Here is a 12,563-nt window from a genome sequence, read left to right on the forward strand (position 1 = left end):
TGTTTGGGCTCATTGTCCTGCTGCAAGACCCATGACCTTCGACAGAGACCCAGCTTTCTGACACTGGGTTGAACATTGCGCTCCAAAATGTCTTGGTAATCTCCTGATTTCATGATTCCATGCACACATTCAAGGTACCCAGTGCCAGAGGCAGCACAGCAACCCCAAAACATCACTGAACCTCCTCCATCTTTGACTGTAGGGAAGGTGTTCTTTTCTTTGAAGGCTTCATTTTGTTTTCTGTAAACATAGAGATGATGTGCTTTAACAAAAAGCTCTAATTTGGTCTCATCTGTCCACAGGACATTCTCCCAGAAAGATTTTTGCTTGTTCAGGTGTGTTTTATCAAACTCCAGTCGGGCTTTCCTATGTCTCACTCAAAACAGAGGCAGAAACAGAAGAAGTGGGGTCCTCCTGGGACGGGGTCCTCCTCTTCCTGACCCCAGCAGAAGTGGGGTCCTCCTGGGTCTCCTTTCATTGAGGTGGTGACGGATGGTGCGAGTTGAAACTGTAGTACCTTGTGTCTGAAGTTCAGCTTGAATCTGTTTGGCAGTTGATCGAGGTGCTTTCTCCACCATTCAAACAATCCTTCGCTGCAATCTTCGAACAAGATTTCTCTTGCGGCCACATCCAGGGAGGTTAGCTACAGTGTCATGGGCCTTAAACCTCCTGATAACATTGCATACGGTGGACACAGGAACATCAAGGTTTCTGGAGATGGACTTGTAGCCTTGAGATTGTCCATGCTTGGCTACAATCTTGTGTCTGAACTCCTCATTGCGACACACACCGAGACACAAAACAACTGAATGACTCCTTTTCTCTATTCAAACTGTTTGAATGAGTGATTTTTATATTGCAGGCACCTGCAACTCATCACGGGTGAGTTCAATTCCAAAATAAAGGAGAATCAAGGAGTCCGGGCCATTTTATGATTTCCATGTGGAATAAGCTACGATTTTGTAATTTTTTAGCTTTTTTCCACTGCAAACGAAAGACAGGTGTGTGGATACCAAAATATTTTTTAATTTCAACAAATTTCTGGAAAAAAATGGTGAATTATTTGAAAATAGTGCAAGGGTGCCAATATTTTGAGCCACGACTGTATATCGACGAATGAAGGTAGCCCCCCCCCCCCCCCCAAATCTAGTTCCTCGTGCGGTCCCTCGTCTTTGTTGTGCTATTTTATTCTCTCCTTTTCTGTGTGATCTGTTTTCATTATATGAATACATATAAAAACCATGTATAGATACATATAAAAACCAACAAGTTTCGTCCAAATCCGTCCACAACTATTTTAGATATCCTGCTATGTATCGTTTTTGGCCCAATCTCCCAATGGTGAAGAATCACTTAAAACATTCTCCTAGCTGGATCCGAATCCGGATCTTTACCAAAATTGAATCGATTCTTCCTTGTCACATACACAACCTGTCCAACAAGTTTCGTCCAAATTCATCCATAACTTTTTGAGATGTCTTGCTATGTATCGTTGTTGGCCCGATCTCCCAATGGTGAAGAATCACTTAAAAAATTTAATAATTCTCCTATCCGAATCCATATTCAGATCTTCACCAAAATCGAATCGAATCGTCCTTGTCAGACACCCAACCGGTCCACCAAGTTTCGTCCAAATCAGTCAGACAAACAGGGGTGAAAACATAACCTCCACCTACCTTTGGTGGCGGAGGTAACAAAGCATTACCCTTCTTCTTCTTCAAAGCATGATGGAGAAACTCGACTCTCATGAGATTGCCAAAACATCAACATAAAAAACAACTAATTTTTATTATTCCCTGTTTTTTGGTAACATATATACTGCCCAGATTTTCTTCAAAATCATGAGAAACTATTCATTCAAACATTACAGAAAAACAATTTGCGAATAATTCTTCTTCTTCAAACTCAGCCCCCACATGCCTGCGTTGGGAGCCGCGGTGTCGTGCGGTGCCTCACCTGCTAAAAATCTTTTATTTTTCTTATTTTTGTGCGATCTGCTTTCATTATATTAATATATATATATATATATATATATATATCAGTCACTATGTGACCTTCATATCATCAGTGGAGACCGCCAGCAAGGTGTCCCATACAGCTGCTGCTGCACCTTGCTGGGAGCGATAAGCACCGCCTGCCACACGGTAACGTTATCTCTGGTATCCACTCATCATATGGAGTCGACCTGCCGACCTGCCTGCCATCATATGGAGTCGATACATATATACACAGACTTGGCATTTAATATGGAATCTTTTTTTTGTGGGGGTGAACTTACTTTTCAAGTTGACTTGGAACCAAAAGTTCATTGGAATTATGTTGAAATTATTCTAGATTTTGTTAATGTGACCTTTAAAAGAAACAAAAACCACATTTGACATTTCAAAGCAAATAAATTGATCCTTGAAAGTGATGTACACTGATATCGAACTCAATTCACAGACAGTACTGTGTTAAACTTCTGTGCATTTTCCAGAAGTATTTCTTTATTTTGCACATTAGCCAAAACTTTTTTTTAACAAAAACAAAAGTTAAATTACGACTGGGATTACGGACAGTAAAATTACAGTTCAGTACTTCGTGTAACCCCCACGAGCATTCAGGAGAGCACGTACACGTTGCGGCATGCTGTTCACGAGATTTGCCAAGGTTTGGACAGGAATCGCTTGCCATGCAGTTACTATAGCCTGCTGCAATTCACGCACAGAGGCAAGCTGCTGGTCTAATTTGTCGATTTGACGCGTTAATTCTGCCCACAAGTTCTCTAACGGATTCATATCCGGGGACATGGCAGGCCACTCCATATGCTCTGCACCACGGTCAGCAAGAAAGTGTTGGATCAAGCGAGCATGATGAGGCCGTGCATTGTCATCTTGGAAGACAACGTTTCCTCGAAAGGCTGCACGAACAAATGGAAGCAATGTTTCTTCCAGAATGGCCCTGTGCTTGAACTGGTTCAGGTTTCCATTCAGAACAACCAGGTCAGTTTTGCCCTCTGCATGAAAAGCAGCCCAAACGGTCACCCCACCACCTCCAGCTTGGACTCTTGGCACTATACAATCTTCGTTGTAGGTTTCATGCATTTGACTGCGCACTCGGACGCGGCCATATTGACGATAGACCAGAAATCTAGACTTGTCACTGAAGATCACGTGATTCCAGTGTCCTGGCTGCCATTGACGGTGCTCTCTGGCCCACTGCAATCGGCGCTGGCGGTGTTGTCTGGTCAGACGTGGCTTTCTCAGGGGGCGCCTGGCACGATAGCCTGCTTGAACCAGTCGTTGGTTGACTAGCCTTCTGGATACAGGCACATTTGTCAGTTGCTGCCACTCAGCCCTAAGCCGATTAGCTGACTTGGTACGGCCATTGCAGACTAACCGGTGCAGCTGGCGATCATCCCTTCTTGTGGTTCTGCGGGGACGTCCTGACCTCGGTATTGGACTAGGGACACCCCTCTGAGCATTTCGTTTCAGGATCTTTGACACCTGACCTTGAGTGATGCCATACTGCCGAGCAATAGCACACAGTTTCATGCCGGAATTTCGTAAAGCCACCACTAAATGACAAACAGCATTGTCGAGTTGACGGACCATCTCCAGGGGAAGCGGCAATAACTTTTGTAGACGTGCAGCAGTTGTTTTCCACTAATACAGAAGGCAACAACCCTTATATACCCGATTGTGAAGCCAATCGTCAAATGTACCTGTCCGTACATTTTGTCATGCCACCTGTGATATAATCCTGTTATTGACTTCTTGCTGCGACAGACAATCAGTGACATGGTTCTTTTAACAAAGAAATCACCGATGCGTAAAAGAAACTCACCAGATTGATATACCGAGTTCAGAAAGTAAACCCAAGTCAAGAAAAAAAAAAAATTCCATATTAAATGCCAAGTCTGTATATATATATTATATATATATATATATATATATATATATATATATATATATATATATATATATATATATATATATATATATATATATATATATATATATATATATATATATATATATATATATATATATATATGTATATATATATATATATATATATATATATATATACATACATACATACATACATACATACATACATACATACATACATACATACATACATACACGTTACACAGCCAAAAGTATGCGGACTTCCCTCTAATTAGTCGATTCGGCTGTTTCAGCCACACCCATTGCTGACAGGTATATACGAGGACATCTTGGAATAATCAAAAAATATTGCGCCTCTACATCTCCGAAACCGCTCCATGGAAAAAATGGAAACATGGCTCATTGTCAAGTTCTTCCCATGGGGAACAAGATATGTTAATGATGATGTCATAATTCGACAAGTATGACGCTTCATCAGATTAGTTTGAATTTTTTTTCCTCTGCAACTGTTGGTCTGATGGACACAAAATTTTCACCATAGGAGCGCCTCCTTCTGTAGAACATTTTCATGATAATTATGATTGCATATGTCACATGGCACCAGCGCCATCTTGGAAAAACCGAAAAAACCAGCAACATAAAAAAACATCAGGATCAAAGTCTGAAATTAAAACAGAAGGGACAACCAGGACAACAGGAGGATTCATCCTCAAAGGGTGAAGACAAATCATACTCACCATTTCTGTAGCTCTGATCTCAGGACCAGTCCTATGAATCATCCAAGAGAAACCAAAAGGGAATTCTGTCCAACGAACAACCAACAACCCAACCCATGCCCCAAAATGACCAATCTCTCCAGCAGACCAGCACCTTGTTTAGAAACATTTATTGCAGGTTCAAACTGCTCTCAAAGTGGTTAAACACTTTATTGTTGTTTTTTCGTTTAAAACATTCACGGGTGTACAATAGAAGTTCTGCAAATGAAGAGTCTGCAGGGAAAATATAGCTTACAGTTGAATGTTAAAAACTGTCTGTTGTTTTGTTTTGTTTGTCTCGTCAAACACAACCCTGTTTAAAAGTAACATCTTTCCCAAGCAGCCTGTAATCCGCAGCTTTTCATTAGAATCTATACACAGAACTGTGCGGTACAGCTCATATAATAAATTAATCCCTTTGTACATAATTACATACCTATAGGCCCTGAAAACCTCACAAGGATGCGTTACGAAGACCCGAATGGACTCTGCATGGAATTCGTTCTGCTTTGGCTGAGCATTTCAGAAGCCACTGTGAGCATGTTGCTTTGAACGTCCAACCTGCTCGATCCAAGCGCGTGCTTCCTATTTGAATTGCCAGGTATAACGTATTGCACAATAATGATACCACTCGCAAGGTTCCATTTTAAAATAATAAGAAAAAGAAAAACTCAAGCACAAAAATAAACGCAAGTCTTGCTTTGGCGGAACCAGGATCAGGTTTCTTTGATCGAATCCAATTCACAGTGACTTATACTCCATGTTTACACCAGTCATTTACTCTTAGTTGTGGTACCTGGGCAGCGCTGGCCAAATTTTTGTGACCAAATTGCAAGACCAACATGGTTCGAACCTTCAGGCTCATGACATAAATGACACATCTGTCAAAATAAAACACTGCATGGTGAGAGGAAGGTGTCGGCATGTAGTATCACGTGGTTCACATTTAACGTCGCCCGAGGACAGGTCCGAGTCTGATAACGATACGGAAATGAAGATGGTCGAAGACGTGAACGTAGCAGGCCTGAACGTGACAAAACACGAGGAGACGAGGTGCCGGCAGAATGGGCATCGCCTTTTTAAAGTACTGTGGACGATCCTCCAGAGTTACGTTCTGTGCATCCAAGTCACACACAGAGTATCGATCAAAAATAAAATTCTGATCACTGCTCTGGGAACGCCTTAACCTAAGAAGAAAAGTTCATCAGGATCCATAATGGAGAGTAACAGGCTGCTGTGGAGGATGTGAGTGTATTGCGGTTCCTGAAGATGTTCGGTTAAAAACTATTCAATGTTCTGCACTCATTCATCCCACCCACGTAGCATCACTCACGGTTAAGGCGCTGCTGCAAAGCAGATTTTCAAAGCAGTGAGGGTTTAGCAGATGAGAGGTCGATGAGTCTTTTGTGGAATGGTTGATTGAGGAGATGGACGAGGAAGAAGAATTAAAGTTGATGACGAAACTTTTGACACCAGAAAGTTGAGGGAGAACTTGATTAACAACCCAAGCAGTGGTCAAAACAAAATGGCACCATCGTCGAGGATTTGCAGGACCCATCCTGATGACAATCACATGTTGTAGGCCACGTAGATGGGGTCCAGCTGATCGGCCAAGAAGCCATCGCGAAGGTGCATGCGTTGTTTTTCGCCACGTGAATTGATGGGGATGACCCCAAGGTCAACCACGACCACAACACCAACCAAAAGGTAATGTTCTTCCAAAACGGTCGTGGTGACCTGCGGCACCAGGTCAAGTGCCTCGAGCTCTGAGCCATCCAGCTCCACTACCACTACCAGGAGATTGGTCCAAGTAAACACAGCACTGAGGAGGGAATATGGGGAGAGGGGATTAGTGACCTTTCTTGCATTCTGATAATTGAACTTTTCAACAAGTGGCTTGCGTTGGATTGAAATATGCACTTCAATTTTGGATGGAAATCTTAAAAATTCCCGTAATGAAGACAAATGAGACAGATTTGAAGAGGTGTAGAGCACAGATTCTTAACCGCCAGGTCTGCGGACCACTGCCGGTCCGCCAAATGAAAGCTACCGGTCCGCAGAGTAATGCCAGAAAAAAAAACAATAATAATTATTTATTTATTTTACTGCCACTCATCCGTCAGCGATGCCCAACAGAATCTATATATAATGGAGCAAGTGTATATATGTATCATCTTCGGTCATCGTCGTTAGCGACGGACAGTCGAAGAGAAAGAAGAAGATATAAGTATCATCTACTCCATGGGCGGATCCAGGATTTTTTGAAAGTCGGTCTCCAGAAATGAAGGGAACAGGGTCCACACTCGCCTCGATGCTGCGGGCGCGAAGCAATCAAGGTGTGGGGTCCGGGGCACACTGAAGGGGCCTGGAAGCTTTGGGGTTTTAGGTGCTCTTAGGTAAACTATGAGTATCTGCTGACCACATTGGATACATGTCTGTTAATTGGCTGCAAGTATTTGTCTCATTATTAATTTTGAAGTGATTGAGATGGAACCTGTAGCTTTGTCAAATTAAAGTGACCACTTACTCAACAATCCTGTAATTTACTCCGAAATAAAACATGCTTATTGTAATAATATAATAGTAGTATCTGAATTTGTTCAGTAACGCCAAGGATGGATTGTTAATGAATATTCATGAGTACTATAACTTATACAGTATAAAGGGGCAACTGTTTCCGATTGCTACATATGTTTGTGAATATACGTTGAGCGGTTCCAGTTGCACTTTCTATGTACTGTATATACTTTTTACACACCAGAAAATATTCTGCTCAGAGCCTCCCACCAAGCCTAAGGTTTGATCTCTTCTTAGGTGCCATGACGGTACATGGCGTGGCAGTGCAAATGGCACGATTTTTTTTCTTTTACCGGCAATGAGTACAATGACAAGTTTAGGTCATTCCATCCGGCACTTCATGTATACTTCAAGGTGGGTGACATCAGAGGCAGCTAAACGAGGCAATTTCCTGGTGCAGAGAAACATTGAGACTATGTCTGCAAGTGAACGTGACACAGATAGCTTCACGTTTCGCGAAGTTACCTGTCCACAGCTTCTTACAGTCTACAAGGCGTGCACCTAATAATGTTAAAGAGTAATTTAATTTTAGATTTTTTTTTGAAGTAATTGAAAATTAAATACAGAAATATCTAATTTACATAAGTATTCAACCATCTGAGTTAATACTTTGTCGAAGCGCCTTTGGCAGTGATTACAGCCTCGAGTCCTCTGAGGTATGTCTGTATCAGCTTTGGACATTTAGATTTGAGAAGTTTCTCCCATTCTTCCTTGCAGATTTGCTCAAGCTCTGTCAAGATGGATGGGGAGCATCAGTAAACAACAATCTTCAAGTCTTTCCACAGATTCTCAATGGGATTCAAGTCTGGACTATGGCTGGCCATCCAAGGATCTTCATGTTCTTGTTCTGAAGCCATTCCAGTGTTGCTTTGGCTGTATGCTTGGGGTCATTGTCACAATGGAATGTAAATCTCACCACAATCTAAGGTCTTTTGCACTCTGAAGCAGGTTTTCCCCAAGGATTTACCTGTATCTGGCTCCATTCATTGTTCCATCTACCTTACAAGTCTCCCTCTCCCTGCTGCCGAAAAGCATCTCCATAGCATGAAGTTTCCACCTCCATGCTTCAAGGTCAGGATGGTGTTAGATGGATGATGTGCTGTGCTGTGCTCAATTTCCGCCAGACATAGCACGCCTTGCATTCAGGCCAAAGAGTTTAATTTTCGTCTCATCAGACCACAGAATCTTTTCCCTCACTCTCTAAGTCTTTCACATACCTTTTTCAAACTCCAGGTGTGCTGTCATGTGTCTTTTTCTCAGGAGTGGCTTTCCGTCTGGCCACTCTCCCATAAAGCCTAGATGTGTGAAGTTCTGCAGAGAATGTTGTCCTTCCAGCAGGTTCTCCTATCTCAGCCAAGGAACTCTGTAGTTCTGTCAGAGTGGTCATTGGGTTCTTGGTCACCTCCCTGTCCAAGGCCCTTTTTCCCAGTTGCTCAGATTAGTCAGATTGCCAGCTCGAGGAAAAGTAAAAGTCTGAATAGTTCCCTATTCTTTCCATTTCCTAATGATGGAGCTCCCTGTGCTCTTCGGAACTCTTAACACTCTATAAATTGTTTTATCCCCTTCCCCAGATCTAGGCCTCCTCACAATTATGTCTCGGAGTTCTACGGACAGTTCCTTGATCTCCATGGTAGAGATTCTGCTATGACATGCACTGTCAACTGTGAGACCTTATATAGAAAGGTGGGTTTCTTACTAAATCATGCCCAATCAATTTAATTGGCTACAGGTAGACTCCAATCAAGTTGTAGAGACATCTCAAGGATGAGCAAAGGAAATTGGATGCACCTAAGCTCAATTTGGAGGGTTATAGACATTTCAGCTTTTCATTTTTAATTGTTGAAGGGAGATATGTTGAAGGCAGCAGGAAGTTGGGGTGTGAAGAGAATGGCAGAGATCTGTAATCTGGTGGTGAAAGAAGGCCGCATTCCAGTGGATTGGGAACTGAGTACCCTTGTCCCTCTATACAAGGGGAAAGGTGACCCTCTGGAGTGTGGCTCGTACCGAGCGATAAAGTTATTGGAGCATGGAATGAAGGTATTGGAAAGGGTGTTGGAGAGGAGGATAAGGAAGAAGGTGAAGATTGACGAAATGCAGTTTGGATTTATGCCAGGAAGAGGAACGACAGACGCGCTTTTTATTGTGAGGCAGTTGCAGGAGAAGTACATGGAGAAGAGGAAGAAGTTGTTTCTTGGGTTTGTTGATCTGGAGAAAGCATTCGATAGGGTTCCACGCGAAGTATTGACATGGGCATTGAGGAAGTTAGAAGTGGAGGAATGGTTGATCAGAGTTGTGATGGCAATGTACAAAAGAGCGCGCACAGCTGTAAGGACGGGAACAGTGGTGAGTTTGAGGTGAAGGTGGGAGTGGATCAGGGGACGGTACTAAGTCCACTACTATTTCTAGCTGTGATGGAGGTGCTGGCTCAGAACATAAAGGAGGGTTTACCGTGCGAGTTGTTGTATGCAGATGATCTGGTGTTGATTGCGGAAAGTATGGATGGACTGAAGGAGAAGATGAACAAGTGGAAGGAATGTATGGAGACAAAAGGTCTGAAGGTGAATATAGGAAAGACGAAGGTGATGCCAAGTGGTAAAGCATGTGGTGGGGTGGAAAGAACTGGGAAGTGGCCATGTGCTGTGTGCAGGAAGGGTGTCGGAGTGAACTCCATTCAATGTACAATGTGCGCTGAGTGGGTTCATCAAAAATGTAGTGGTTTGAGAGGGTCATTAATCAGTGTGGCAGCTACATTCAAATGTAAGGTGTGCACAGAGGGAGCTGCAGATGGAGGAAATGTTGAGTTGGATCTTGGAGACGGCGTGAAGCTGGAAGGTGTGAAAACATTTTGCTACCTCGGAGACATGCTGAATGGAGAAGGTGGATCAGACTCGGCAACGGTTGCTCGAGTGAGATGTGCATGGAAGAAGTTTTGGGAACTGAGTGGCGTGCTGATGAGGAGGGGAGTGTCGTTGAAGCTGAAGGGAAAGGTGTATGCTGCATGTGTGAGACGTGTTATGATTTATGGGAGCGAGACATGGGTAATGAACATAGAGCAGCAACGAAGGCTGGAAAGGGTGGAAATGCGAATGGTTCGGTGGATGTGCGGAGTATCGTTGAGAGAGAGGAAGACAAATGATGAGCTGCGAAAGATGATGGGAATAGAGCCTGTGATTGATGCTGTGAAGAGGAACAGGTTGAGATGGTTTGGTCATGTGTTGAGGAAGGATGAAAGTGACTGGTTGAGAAGAGTGATGGAAATGAATGTAGAAGGAAGTAGAGGACGGGGAAGACCGAGAAAGACTTGGCTAAAGATGGTGGAAGAAGAAATGCGGGCAAGGGGGTTAACAATGAGAGATGCAGAAAATAGGGCAAAATGGAGAAGATTGTCATGGGGACCGCAAGGCTAACCCCCGTTCTAGCAGGGAAAATGGCCTTAAAATGCATGTTGTTGTTGTATTTTTAATTATTTTGTAAAAACTGAAATTAAAAAATTCTACTTTGACATTATGGGATATTATGTGTAGATCAGTGACAAAAAAAACCAACTTAATTTAATCCATTTTTAATTCAGGCTGAAACACAAGAAAATGTGAAAAAAAGCCAAGGGGTGTCAATACTTTCTGAAGGCACTGCGTTGGCCTCATGGTTGTTACCTTTTGCCTGTGGACCGGTAGCAGCACTGCGTGACCCCACATCGCAATATACACACGATATTGGCCTTTGGTGGCCGCAAAAGTCATTGTGCGAGAGCTTAAAACCTTGCCCAGATTCTGAAGAAACTATACCTCTTAGTTGTAGGTGCTGCAGTTCAGCCTTGAAAGAATACCCCACACCCACACCCACACCCACACACACACCCCGCATTGGTACATAGTGTTTGGGATAGCTGGAATCCTTACCACTCAGCAATGTGTTTATGGGCACGCAGAACCGATGTCTCAATGTCTATTGGGTGGTACCGCATGCCCCGTAGCTCCAACGTTTCATCCAACGAGCCAACCACATAGAGAGCATCATGGCGTTCTGGATGAACAAAAAATGAATGATTTATCAGAGGCTATCAAACGTCACTACTTCCCCTCCCTCAGAGATAAATCCCAAATAATGCTTATGAGTGCACACGTGCTGCGAGCCATTACCTCCGCTGGCATCCGTGAGATCCGTACGGCGTAGGAATCCGAGATAGCCGGTCCGGGCCCAAATGGTTTGAGTGTCCCCAAAGCTGAGCCTTGCATTGAAATGGTCTGAGTGTAGGGACTCGTCACCGTATAGTGTGTAATAGCCACTGGCGTTGTGTGGGCTGTTCACCCATATCTAAGGAAAGTTGAATAAATGATAAATGCAACTCAAACACAATCTCATGAAAATTTGAAAGTATGACCTAAGTAACAATTAAATGTTACTTTCACAGAAGAAGAATATCTATTGCTTTTCTTGACTGCCTATCCATGATCTCTCACTCGAGCAGTGTATTTGAAAGGGAATGGTATGTGGTACACCCGGTATACATGGGACCTGGACTAGGAGGCAAAGTACTTATGATGGGTCACACGACGCGATGACAATCACTTTTACATGTGAAAAAGATAAAACCTAAACCAAGTATTGCTGATTTCAAAATACTGAGGAATCGAGTAAACGCGCACCGAGGAATCGAGTAAACGCGCACCGAGGGATCGAGTAAACGTGCACCGAGGGATCAAATAAACCCAAACCAAGGGATCCAGCAAACGTGCACTAAAAAAAAAAAAAACACCTTTCGAGGCCATTTCCCCCCGCAAAACGGGGGTTGGCCTTTTTCGGGCACCGTGGTTGTTGTTGTTTTTTTGGTCCCCTTTTTGAAGCAATGTTTTACGGCCGGATGCCCTTCCTGCCGCCAACCCTGTTTGTCGCCTTTTACGACAAACAGGGAATTACCAGTGAACTGGTACTCAATTAGCCGACCTCGGAAGGATGACAGGCTGAGTCAACCCCCCTGGCGTTAATTCAGCGATCGACGGGGATTCAAACCCAGGATCCTAGGATCCTAAGCCGGTACCCTGACCGCTAAACCAACACCAGGCACTGAAGGATTAAATAAACCCGCACTGAGGGATCGAGTAAACGTGCACCGAGGAATCAAATAAACCAACACCAAGGGATCCAGCAAACATGCACTGAAGGATTAAACAAGCGTTATGCCTAGGTCCCCCGTCGGTGAAGTGATGCGAGTTGAGAAAGTGGAAGACGCAAGGCGGCCATCTTGGATTTTGACATGGCGGCGCAATTTTCAATAGGGTTCTTCCTTATGCCTAGATACACCCACACACCAGATTAGAAGTTGGTACTTCGCTTATTT

The 12,563-nt window shown here is 43.4% G+C and overlaps 1 protein-coding gene across 2 annotated transcripts in view; it reads right to left on the reverse strand.

Moving 5' to 3' along the window:
* Window positions 1-4,762: 4,762 nt before the first annotated feature.
* The window catches only part of LOC137429572 (disco-interacting protein 2 homolog C), a gene marked incomplete at its 5' end in the record, with an annotated part of 65,733 nt that continues 57,932 nt past the window's right edge, over window positions 4,763-12,563 (reverse strand). For both annotated transcript variants that reach the window (XM_078769339.1, XM_078769338.1), the window contains 3 exon segments: window positions 4,763-6,470; window positions 11,125-11,248; window positions 11,365-11,539. In XM_078769339.1, coding sequence (XP_078625465.1) covers window positions 6,218-6,470; window positions 11,125-11,248; window positions 11,365-11,539 — 552 coding nt within the window.

The sequence above is a fragment of the Myxine glutinosa genome, unplaced genomic scaffold (genome assembly GCF_964187855.1).
Source record: "Myxine glutinosa unplaced genomic scaffold, kmMyxGlut1.1 SCAFFOLD_2118, whole genome shotgun sequence".
NCBI lineage: Eukaryota > Metazoa > Chordata > Myxini > Myxiniformes > Myxinidae > Myxine > Myxine glutinosa.